The 12,418-nt window shown below is 37.6% G+C and overlaps 1 protein-coding gene across 1 annotated transcript; it reads left to right on the top strand.

Annotated features, from left to right (window-relative positions):
- Positions 1-9,866: 9,866 nt before the first annotated feature.
- Positions 9,867-12,176, top strand: LOC143023382 (zinc finger MYM-type protein 1-like). Its single transcript, XM_076181905.1, has one exon. The coding sequence runs from the start codon at positions 9,867-9,869 to the stop codon at positions 12,174-12,176; it is 2,310 nt and encodes a 769-aa protein (XP_076038020.1).
- Positions 12,177-12,418: the final 242 nt, after the last annotated feature.

Genomic DNA, 12,418 nt, shown 5'->3' with positions numbered 1-12,418 from the left:
TCTTTATTCTATTTATTATTCTTCTTTAATTCCTCATTCTCATCTTTTACTTCTTTTAACTGTCTTTTTAATACTTCTATTTCTTTAGTTTTTGGTTCAACTTCTCTAATTCTTCCAATTTTTCAACTCTGTGTGATCTTCGCGAGTTCACCGAACCTATCCTCCCAATGTTTGACAATTTTCTCAAGTTTTTCTTCTAGGCTTGCTAATCGGGGAGGGTTGGCTTCCCCCCCACATTAAATCCTTGGATATTGTTATCTTCACTTTCCATTGTGCTGCTCTTATCTATATTTCTAATCTTTACATTTTTGTTAGTCCCTTCATCGTCACTAAATTCATCTGGCCCACGTTTGTTTATATGGCGTCTGCCTGCCTGGACCAAGTCCTCTCCTTCCTCATTTCCCTCAGTAATCCCTCCCCTTCTCTTTTTTCATCACCTTCCCACTACACCACGAGCTTTCCCCTTCCCTGTAAATACAAAAAAGGTACTTGACGTTGAGATCCACGAAAATTTCACTTTTTCTTCGGAGCTCCAATCTTCGCCGTCCATCCGACGAATGTGTGTATTTACCTAGTTGTATTTTACGGGAAGGGGAGCTATGCTCGTGGGGTCCCGTCTTCATATCTCATTTTATCTAAACTATTTTTAAATTCATGTATTGTTTTTGCACACACCACTTTCTCATCTAACTTGTTCCAACTGTCTATTACTCTGTGAGGAAAGCTGTTATTTTTCAGATCTCTTCCTTAGCTGTCTTTTTTTATTTTCTTTCCGTGTCCTCTTGTATTTCTGTCATCCCATTTTATCAGACTCTCTCTATCAGTAATTTCTATGCCTTTCATGATTCTGTAAATAGCTATCAAATCTCCTCTCTCTCTTCTTTGCTCTAGTGTCTGTAGTTCAAGTTTTTCTAGTCTCTCTTCATATGATAGTTTTGAGAGTGTTGGTGCCAATTTTGTAATTGCTCTTTGCATTCTTTCAAGTTTTTTTATACATTTTTTTGTACTTGGTGACCATATCGTTGCTGCATATTCCAATCTTGGTCTCATCAGGGTGATTAGGATTTTCTTCACCATTTCTTCATCCAGGTATGTAAATGCAACTTTGATTGTTCTTATTAAATTATAAGTTTCTCCAAAAATCTTATTTATATGTTTCTCAGGTGACATATTATTCATAACAATGACTCCCAGGTCCTTCTCATTTTCTATTTTTTTTTTTATTCCTTCTTCTCCCAATTTATATGATCCTGTTATTCTGTTTTTGCTTTTTCCAAATTCCATTATACTACACTTTTTTGTATTGAACTCCATCTCCCATTTACTACTCCATTCCTGTACTTTATTTAGATCTCTCTGTAGTGATTCACAATCTTCAGTTTTCACTCTTTTCAGTAGTTTTGCATCATCTGCAAAGAAGCTCATATAGCTTTCAATTTCTTCATCCATATTAATATATATAGCAAACATTATTGGGGCCAGAACTGTTCCCTGCAGAACACCGCTTATTACTTCATCCCATTTTGAGTGCTGGTTTCTTATCACTACTCATTTTTCTTTCTTGCAAAAAGTCCTCCATCCAATTTAGTAGTTTCCCCTGTATTCCTCCTTCAGTTTCTAATTTCTTAAGCAACTTCTTATGTGATACTCTGTCAAAAGCTTTCTTTAGGTCTAAAAATGCACAGTCCGCCCATCCATCTCTTTCTTGTATTATATCTATTAGCCTTGAATAGAAACATATTAAATTGGTGACGCATGATCGCCCTTGTCTGAATCCAAATTGGCTTGGATTTAACACTGTTTTTTTCTGAATATTTTACCCATCTACTTTTGATAATTCTTTCACAAATTTTTGCTATTGTACTTGTTAGAGAGACTGGTCTATAGTTGGTAGGTTCTTCTTTATTTCCTCCTTTATATATAGGTACTATATTTGCTTTTTTCCAATCTTCTGGAACTTTTCCTTCTTTTAAGGAACTGTTTAGTATGCTATGTATTTTGACTGCCAGTTCATTCCTGCATTCTTTCAGTATCCAGTTTGTTATTTCATCTGGTCCATGCGATTTTCTGACATCAAGATTACTCAAGTGTGTTAATATTTCATTCTTTGTTACTTCTATTTCTTCCATAGGGGGGACTTTCTCTTTCCATTCGTTCTCTTCAGGTTGTATGTTCTCCCTTGTAAACACTGATTTAAAATGCTTGTTCATAATTTCTGCCATTTCCATTTCCTCAGCGTATTCAACTCCCTCCTGTCTTAATTTCTCCAAGTCTTGTTTGTTTTTCAGTTTATTGTTTACAAATCTGTTAAATAGTTTTGGTTGATCTTTACACTTTTCTATGACATCTTTTTCATATTTTCTCTTTTCCTCTCTGCACGTTTGTACATATTAATTTCTATAACAGGTATATATTTTCCATTTTTCAGGTCTTCTGTCTTTTTTCCATCTGGTCCAGGCTTTGTCTCTTTTGTCTCTTAACTCCCTACAACTTTTGTTGTACCAGCATTTTACATATTCTTTTTCTTGTTTTTGTCTTGGGACATACTTTTCCACTCCTTTTTTGTAAATTTTTGTCAAAATATTCCATTTCTCTTCTACTGTTGTTTCTTCTTTGTATATTTCTTCCCAGTTTTCCTTTTGAAAGAATTCTCTTATTTTATCAAAGTTTGTTTTTTCATACATCATTCTTCCTTTTCTATATCGTTCATTTCTTTTCATATATTTTTCTTCATTAAGTTCCAGTTCAATCAATGTGTGGTCACTTTTACTTATTGGCGTTTTATATTCAATTTTGTCCACTATTCTAGGTTCGGATGTAATTATTAGGTCTAGTCTCGATGGCTCTTCTTCATTTCTATACCTAGTGTTCACCTGTATCCATTGTGTCATTGTATGGTCAGTAACCATCTCAAGTAGAGCGTTTCCCCATGAGCCGTCTCCACCCTTTACTGTCATTTCTGCGTAGAGCTGATGGCCAGGGGTGGTTGCTGCTGATTGGCACACCAACACTTGCTGCAGCCACCACAAACACATCACACCCGCTACACTACATAGCAGAACACCTACACACACCAAGAAACATTAAAACTACACCTTTATTACGCACAGATACTCTCTTCTCTTCCTCCACAACCACCAAATACCAGCCTCCGGAAACATATTCATAATCATATCACTCACCGCTCCATTAACACACTGAAAGACAACACACTGCTGCATGCCAGACCCCCTGATATCCACCCTTCTGAATCCTCTCTCCCACGAAAGGACAGAGTCCACTTGGCCAGACTGCGATGCGGTCACCACCCAGCACTTCTAAGCTACCAGAAGAGGCTGGACGACCGTGTTGTGAACAGCTGCCCAGGATGTAACACTTCACCCCATACCATACAACACATAATGGAAGACTGCATTATACACAATCATGCACGCAAACAACACAACATACACTCTATAAAGGATTTGTGGGAAAACCCAGTTTCGGCTGTGGCCTTCCTTGGGGAGACGGGACTGCTCGGACAGACAGTCTAGGGAACGACAACAACAACAACAGTCATTTCTTCCCAGCAGATTTCTTTGCAATTAAAGTCGCCCATCATAACTATTTTTCCTCCCTCTTCCATTATCTTGTTTAATGTTATCTTTGTGTCCTCTAACATACTTTTATGTTCACTCTCTTCCCATGAGGCTGTTTTCGGGGGCACATAATTTATCACAAACTTTCTGCACTTCTTATCTCTGTCTTCTACTTCCATCATTATCATCTCTACTGTATTCTTTCCATATGTGACACACCTCACGTTTATATCCTTCTTATTCAGGAACATAACTCCACCCCCTTCCTTTTTCACTCTGTTTCTAATCCAATAATTATATGCATCATGTCCTACACTGTTCGGTGGTAGTGGACCTTTTCATTTTGTTTCTACAATTACCACTATGTCTGGTTCTTTTTCCTTCAAATAATCATTCAGCTCATTCAATCCTGTATTAATCCATCTATATTTGTGTAAGACACTCTTAGTTTTCTGCCACTTCCATTGTGTTCTCTGTTTCCCTTTTATTTTTCTCTTGTATGTCGACTTCCTTTAGTTTCATATTCACTACTCTCCAATAGAATCTCTCTTTTTCTGACTCCGTTCTTATCTCGTTTTTTTCCTTAGCTTCAAGTCTTTTCTGTTTTTCTTCCTCTCTTTCCTCTTTATTCATTTCCCTTTTTATCCATACCTTTTATATTGTTCACTTGTTGCTAGTTTCCCTGTTTTGGATAAGATATTCTCAGCCATAGTTTGTGACCTGAATTTAATCTTAATTGGTCTGGTCTTGTCTGTACTATATTTCCCGAGCCTGAATTTCTCTTCGATTTGTTTCATTATTTCTGGTTCATCTTCCTGAACTAATTCTAGTAAATTTCTTACTTTTTCATTTTCCTCTTTGATTCTTGTGGTTCTATCTGGGTTATGTTTCTCTTCCATTCCTAATATAATTATACATTTCTTTCTGTCTGCTAAGTCTCTTACTATATTCTCCTTCTGTCTCATCACTTTAATAACTGAGTTTTCAGTTTGTTCATTCATTTGCTGTCTGATTATTTCAGTGAATGCAACTTTGCTATTTTCTTGGATTTTTTTCCAACCCTCCTTGTTCTCCTTATTATTCTCCTTTAAGACTTTATTCTCTTCTTTTACTTCTTCTAACTGTTTTTTTAATTCTTCAATTTCCTTAGTTAAGTTTTTGTTCGCCTTCTCTAGTTCTTCCAATTTTCAACCCTCCGTACAATGTTGTTAACATGACCGAACCTACGCTCCAAGTCCTCGATCATCTTATCGACCTTCTCTTCTAGTCTTGTCAGTCAGTCAGTTTTGTGTCCCCCCCACCCTCTTTAAATACCTGGAAATATTCTCATCACTTTCTACTGTATTGCTCTTATCTATACTTCTAATCTTTACATTTTTATTAGACATTTCATCGTCGCTCAGCTGGTCGGGGGGCCGTTTGTTTACCTTTCGCCTGTCTGCCTGGGCCAAGTCCTCTCCTTCCTCATTTCCTTCCATTTCCCTCAGCAATCCCTCCCCTTCTCCTCTTTCCCTACTTTCCCACTACCCCACGAGCAATTTCCCCCCCACCCTGTAAATACAATAGGCACTTCTCTTTGCGTTGGGATCCACGAAACTTCAATTTTCTTCAGAACGTCTTCTAAGCCGTCCGTTCGTTGAAGTGTGTGTGTGTGTGTGTGTGTGTGATCACAGCATTACCCATAGATCGTTCATACATGAGCTCTGAGCTCTCATCCGGGAGGGTAGCTGTCGATCATGAGTCCAACACTTGATCCAAGACAATGGTGAATTACATACACACACACATACACTATTTTAAACTAAGTGTGAAACTCGTAGTATCACGGTGGTCGTAATGAAAATACTCATAATACTTTCACCATACTAACGTCCCCATAAGTTAGATAAATCGTTTAATACAAAACACAAACAAAATCTACGAATTGATTAACCATAGTAGGTTCACCTTCATAGAATTAACTATACTAATTCACCATAATCATCCTTGGCTCCTCCCCTACTGAGTAGTACTTTTCCTTTTGTCCTAGCTGCCTCCAGATGATTTTATCAGCACAGAGGAGAATGATCAAAATGATACATGGGTTCAGAAATTTGCCATATGAAAAGAGGCTTAGGCACCTTACACTCTCTGGAAAGATGCAGAATGAGGAGTGATCTAATAGAGGTGTTCAAGGGGATACAAGGCTTTAACAAGGGTGAAGCAAACAAGATCATCATATTAAGACAACAAGGCAGGACTCGCTGCAATTTATTAAAATTGGACAAATTTAGATTTAAGAAGGAAATAGGCAAGAACTGGTTTACCAATAGAATGGTCAACGAATGGAATAGACTTGGTAACCATGTAGTGAGCGCTGAAAGTATCGGTTGTTTTAAGAAAAGGTTAGACAACATTATGGATGGGGATGACAAGGGGTAATGAACATGGAGCTGTTTAGTGTAGTCTTTATGGTCTCTTGCAGTCTCCTTCATTCTTATGTTTTTACATTCATCTAATAAATTAAACTATTCACACAAATAGCCGAATCGCCAGATGATTCACCAAATCCAACCACAACCAATCAGTACCACCTCATCACTCCCAATCATCATCACGATCCATCCAATCCTCCCCTTCACATATGCATCCCCGAGTCGACCTAATCATGACACCAAGAAAGTTTTAATGAGATTAGTGATGAGTTTAGGAGTAACAAACGGGGACGTAACCAACAAGTCTTTCTGATAAATGACTACAGCAGTTAATGGTTCATTAGGTACTCGCTGTGACACTAAGTTATTATTTGGATATTTTAAGCGTATATGCAAAAATGTCGTTCAGATGCGTGCATAGACAAGGGTATCTACGAGGAATGAATGAATAATTGGGATTTATCTAGCGTCGTAACATCAATGATCATTGACGCTGTAGTATTTATGATTAAGAAAAGGAAGTGGTAAAAAGCTCAAGAAATAAATAAAATAAAAAAAAGATTGAAATCTAAAGATCATTGAGAAGATCAATAGCACTAAGAAAATAAAAAATAGAATTTATATTGCAGTTATATCCCAGAACATTTCGAAGGGACAGATCTCCATCTCTGTGTTTTGACAAATATTGTTGTCTTTCTTCATCATAACTGGGGCATTCCACCATGTGTCTAATGGTCATAGGCATAGGCGTAGGAGGCGAGGGGGCAACTGCCCCCCCCGGGTTCGGGGGCCCGTTGAAATTCGGGCAAATAGCATGGGATATTTGGGCAATTTATACAGAGAAACAGTGATATCACAAAATAAGAAAATATATTTTCTTACTACACCTGTATCACTAATTTCCTGTGAAACAAAATTCAACTACAGTACACGAATTATCACTATATGCCAGAATACCTTGTTCATTGTTCAAGAAATTGTGGTGGTCATGTCTTCATGGTATTATCATGATTATTACGAGCGAATCGAAGTTTACTATGGAGATGAGGGTCTTGTTACATTTGCACCGAACCGGCCCGGCCCGGCCCGACCGTAACGCTATCTCCGGAACTACTTGACTGATCTTAATGAAATGAACGTCATATGATAGTACAACTCTACCAATTTGATAAAGTATAGGTTTTATATCTATAACTGGGTTAAGTCAATGGGTAACTTGCAAAAAGTGGAAGGGTGTAGAAAATAGCATATCTCTTAAACTACTCAACCAATTTAAATGAAACTTACGAATGTTTATGATGTTATAAATCTAATTAATCTCCTTAAGGTAAATTTGAAATAAAGCTGCGCATGCGCAAAATTAAAAAACTATTTTTTTTTTACTTATTAACGGATTAAGATCAAATTTTGTAGATAATGAGATTCTTTCAGTAGATTTTGAGATTCAATTCCGCTCAGTCGCTTGTTGTGTGCGGACGTGTGTCTCGTCACTCCGATATTTTTGCTTGTTGGTTGCTGTTATTGATTTGTTGATTGGTTTTCGTCTTCAGCATCATTGCAAGTTGAGTGTTTACAGATATTCACAATAAATATTTAGTTGCTTTGTTGCTCAGATCATTTAATTGCACTCTAGATTAATCGGAAGTAATTTGACTGCTGCTTTTATGGCATGACATTTTATTACCGATTAAAATTCTCAATACCACTGGAGAGTTTTCATACTTCTGCTATATATGAATATATTTAATAGATCCATATTATTGCTGTTTAGTTGGATTTTTTGAATCGCTCACAAGACTGATTGGAAGTTATGTTATTGATGATTAATGTTATTATGCTATAATGTTGATTGATGTTATGATTTTTATGTTATTGATGATTGAACATTTCAATATCATTGTCCAAGTTATATTTTGCTATATAATATGAATATTTTGAGGTAGTTTTTGAAGTTATTCAACTACTCCTTTCTATTAGAACATGAAATAGATGATGATTGTTTTATATATATAATATTCTCAGTCTTATTTCTAGTTCATTTTTAGTGAAATAACAGTTTCTTATACTCTTAATGTTTGTTTTCAAGTGGTATACAGTTTTTCGCATTGTTGAACAATATCGCAATCATATGCAAGTATTTGATTAATCGACCAATACCATTGATGTAATTCCCATAAGGCTTCATGGCGTGAAGTATTGTGTAATTGCTGATAGCAAATTTCGAGACTGTTGGTGGACTTATCTGTTCTGCCTATTAGGCATATGTTGGTGGAGTAGAAATGGTTAGGAGGAGGATGGTATTTTTGTAGATAACATATTTATTTCTCAATAACGCATGCTCTGACTTTCTTTCAAGTTCATTCGTGACAAATACAGTTTTTTTCACATTGATGTCTACCCACATAGTCAAGTTGTTTTCGAGTGGTGAGAGTATGGGAAGTTTTCACGGTCTCATTGGTGTTGAATGTGAGCAATACATATTTTGCTCATATATATGTTTGTGTGTATCTGTATAAGTACATATATATATATATGTATATATATATATATATGTGTGTGTGTGTGTGTGTGTGTGTGTGTGTGTGTGTGTGTGTGTGTGTGTGTGTGTGTGTGTGAGTTGAGGTTGTGTGTTACTTGTGTACGTTGCAGTTACAGTTGTATGTTACGGTTTTCATTGGCTGTTCAAACGGAAGTTGATCACGTGTGGAACTCGATGTGTTGCGCGTCGGAACACGTTGTATTCGCCAGTTTTTGATAGTTTTTGCAACTGAAAATGCACGTGAATGTTGAGTGGGATACCTCTGTGAAGTTTTTGTGTGTTTGAAAAACAACGATATGAATGTAATATTTGCTTCTCAGTTGATCAAGCGTTTGAAACAATCGAAATTTAAGATCAAACGAGTAGTATCTCCTCTCCATTATGGAACATACTATATTATAACATATTATAACATAGACGTGACAGTAGCCTTAAATCATGTGACAGCTATGTGAATGACAGCATTGTGAAGACAGCATTGTGTGAATTTTAGAATATTTGTAGGAATGAAATTATCCTATATACAATAAGAAACATATGAAGAAAAATACCCTATTCAGAAGAACTAATTTACTTAACTAGTTTGTCACCTATTTTCTAATATTTGCTATACTGCTTTGATCATTGCAACTTTGCTGATGATTGCATGATTGTGATATATATATATATATATGTATATATTATTGTTTTTGTTATTTTTTGAGTGCATGAACAGCACTCATACGTCCCCACCCCTCCAACACAACCTTCCCGTCCTCTCTCCCCATGTCCACTCTCCCTCCTCACTCCCCCATCAACGCGCCTCCACAATTCAAATTGGTCGGCTTGATTGGTCGAAACGAATGTTGGGTGGTTATGAGCCTATGATAAAAAATGAGTGAGTTTTAACGGGAGAGAAGTACGTGTTGTTTTTTCGTTGCTACGAGGCCTGGTTGATTTATTAGATTTTTCAATTATTTGTGTGCTTCATTCGACGAAAAAAGTTCAGTTGTCATTGTTTTTATGACTAGTGTTGGTTTTCTTTCTGCTCTGTTATTTTGTTATATTTGTGATTTTAATTACTATAAATAAATAGCATTCTGTATTTTCAACAGAATCTGTTGAGTCTGTGTACTGTTGGACACCATATTGGACATGGAGAAGTCAAGAAAGAGGCTTTACAGAAGGAAAGTTAAATGTTCTAAGTGTGGCAAGGAACTTGATGGAGATTATAAAACTGAACACTTGAAAAGAGTTCATGAGTATGATCAACAAGTAGAATTCCATCCTGTGATTGATCCGAAACAAAGAAAACTGTCATTTGGAGTTGCTACCAGCACAAAGTAGAGTGAAGCGATGCCAACAGAAGCCACTACTTCCATAGAAGACGTTTCAATAACTACTGGTGATGACAACAATGAAGAGATCCAAGATCAGGTTCCTGCAGAACCAGACATAGAGGTCCTGGTTACAAAAGCCAAGGATACAGGCGCTCCACCTGCCACTGATTCAGAAGGACCAGAGGAGAAACTAGTGGTGGCTGAGACCTTAGCTGAGACTGATATACAAACCGGTCCAAATCAGCCTCTCTTGGATACATACAACAGGAAACAACTGGGCAAGGAAAGTGGAACAAGAGATTTCAATCCTAACTTGTTTAAGAAGTATCCCTGGACCAGTTTTGACACTGCCACAAAATCAATCATCTGTTTCCCCTGTGAGAAGTTTTTGTTTGATTATAGTTTCACATTCAGCAATTGGAAGAAACCAGAGCGACTTGCAAAACATGCAAGTAGCAGAAACCACAGTATGGCAATGTCCAAATGGATTCAATCAAAAGTGCACCACAACCGTGAGTCATCAGTGCCGACCCAACTTGACACTGCCCACCGTGACATGGTTGAGAAAAACAGAGCCTACCTCAAAGTTATCATTGAGTCTATCCTCTACACAGCACAGCAAAATATCCCACAGAGAGGTCATATTGAAGACAGGTCCAATATTGGGAAACAATCTGATGTAAATCGGGGGAATCTGATAGAGCTTCTGCATCTTCGGTGTAAGGATATCCCCTGGCTTGCTGCCAAACTAAACTCACAGCTGGAGGCCCATCATCAGTGGCTATCACCAGATGTCCAGAATGAAATTTTAAACATTACTTCTGACTTAGTACTGAATCATATATCCCAAGTAGTTAAAGAGGCTGGTAGGTTTAGCCTGATAGCAGACGAAACTTCGGATGTAGGCAACAAGGAACAAATTGCAATATGTTTGAGGTACATCTACAAGGCTCAGCCAACCGAGACTTTTGTTGGTTTTTACAAAGCACAATCCACCACGGGAGAGGCCCTCTTCAACATGATACTTGAAGTTTTAAAGAGCATGAAACTGCGGATTGAAGATGCGGTGGGTCAGTGCTACGATGGGGCATCAAACATGACAGGGAAAGAAAAGGGTGTGGCTGCAAGAGTACAAGAGGTAGCACTGAAAGCTCTGTATGTCCACTGCTATGGACACCTGCTGAACTTGGCCCTGCAGGATACTCTGCAAGAAAATGCAGTAATAAGGAATGCACTGGGAATCGTGCAGTCAATTCACCACTTTTTTAACTCTCCAAAACGAGAACATGTTCTCCGTTCTGTGCAGATACCAGCTGATTTCAATTCAGCACCATTCATCAAGTTGAAGTCTATCAGTGAGACACGCTGGGTCTGCAGGTGGGAGGCAGTAAAAGCCATTGAGCAACAGCCAGAGAGAATATTGCTTGCCCTTATACAGCTCTCAAACGACAAGGATGCAAAAACCTCTGTTGATGCTACAGGCCTTATAAAGGCCATGCTGGAATTCCAGTTTGTCCTGGGATTGCATATTTTGAAGGTTATTTTTTCAAATACAAATTCATTGGCAAGCTACCTGCAAGGTCATGAGGTCGATGTTATGGCTGCAAAAGCTACGTGTGAAGCAACCATCAAAACCCTCTCTAAATGTAGAGAAGAAGAAATGTTCTCCCTGATTTGGGAAAAAGCCCAAAAAACTGCAAAAAATATCAGTGAGATTGCACCAAACAAGGAGGTGAAGACATCAAAAAGACAGAAAAAGCCATCCATAAGGCTGCAAGCATTATTAGGAGAGACTCCTGAGGTGCAACCCATCTTGTTCACTGATATACAGAGAGGCAGAATTGAGGTGTATTATGATGCACTAGATAGAGTTCTTTCAGAAATGAAAGAGAGATTTGCAAGCAGGGACACTAATATCTTGACCTCATTATCTGACATAGTGGTGGGAAAAGCTACAGAGGAGAGTTTCAAGGCAGTGTCAGACTTCTACAGCATTGACGCAGACGTCCTGATGGGGGAAACTGCTATCTTCCACAATCTAGAAAGTGTTAACTTGAAAACAGCAATCCAGGTGGTAAACTATCTCTACTCAAACTCTCTGGATGAAACCTTGCCATACTTCACAGAGGTGGTAACAACACTGGCAGCCATACCTGCCACATCTTGCTCAGCCGAGAGGTCATTCTCATGCTTGAGAAGACTGAAAACTTACCTGAGATCCACCATGGGCCAGGAGAGGCTATCAGCATTAGGACTTCTTTGCATAGAAAGAAGTCATGTCAACCAATTGGACATAAACACTATAATAGATATATTTGGTAGATGAAAGGGCAGAGACAGCATGTTTTTCTAAATTATTTTGAGATTGACTATACTGTATCAGGTGATTGTATTGTTTACCTAGATTTACTATAGTCCCTATGTCTGTATACATGGTTTCGTGTTCAACTTATTGGAAAGTTCCTAACATCATATATATTTTCACAAGCGATGTAGAACTATTATTTAATGACCTTTTTGTAGACATTTATAACTGCTTCCTATTTCACATTGTACTCAGTGAATATA

This window comes from Oratosquilla oratoria, unplaced genomic scaffold (assembly GCF_046742065.1).
Source record: "Oratosquilla oratoria isolate Oo_2021 unplaced genomic scaffold, ASM4674206v1 SCAFFOLD47, whole genome shotgun sequence".
Lineage (NCBI taxonomy): Eukaryota > Metazoa > Arthropoda > Malacostraca > Stomatopoda > Squillidae > Oratosquilla > Oratosquilla oratoria.
This window is presented reverse-complemented; position numbering and strand designations above follow the sequence as displayed.

Bases quoted from the DNA above. Each gene is read 5' to 3' on its own strand.
- LOC143023382 (XM_076181905.1), top strand. From the start codon at position 9,867: ATGCCAACAGAAGCCACTACTTCCATAGAAGACGTTTCAATAACTACT.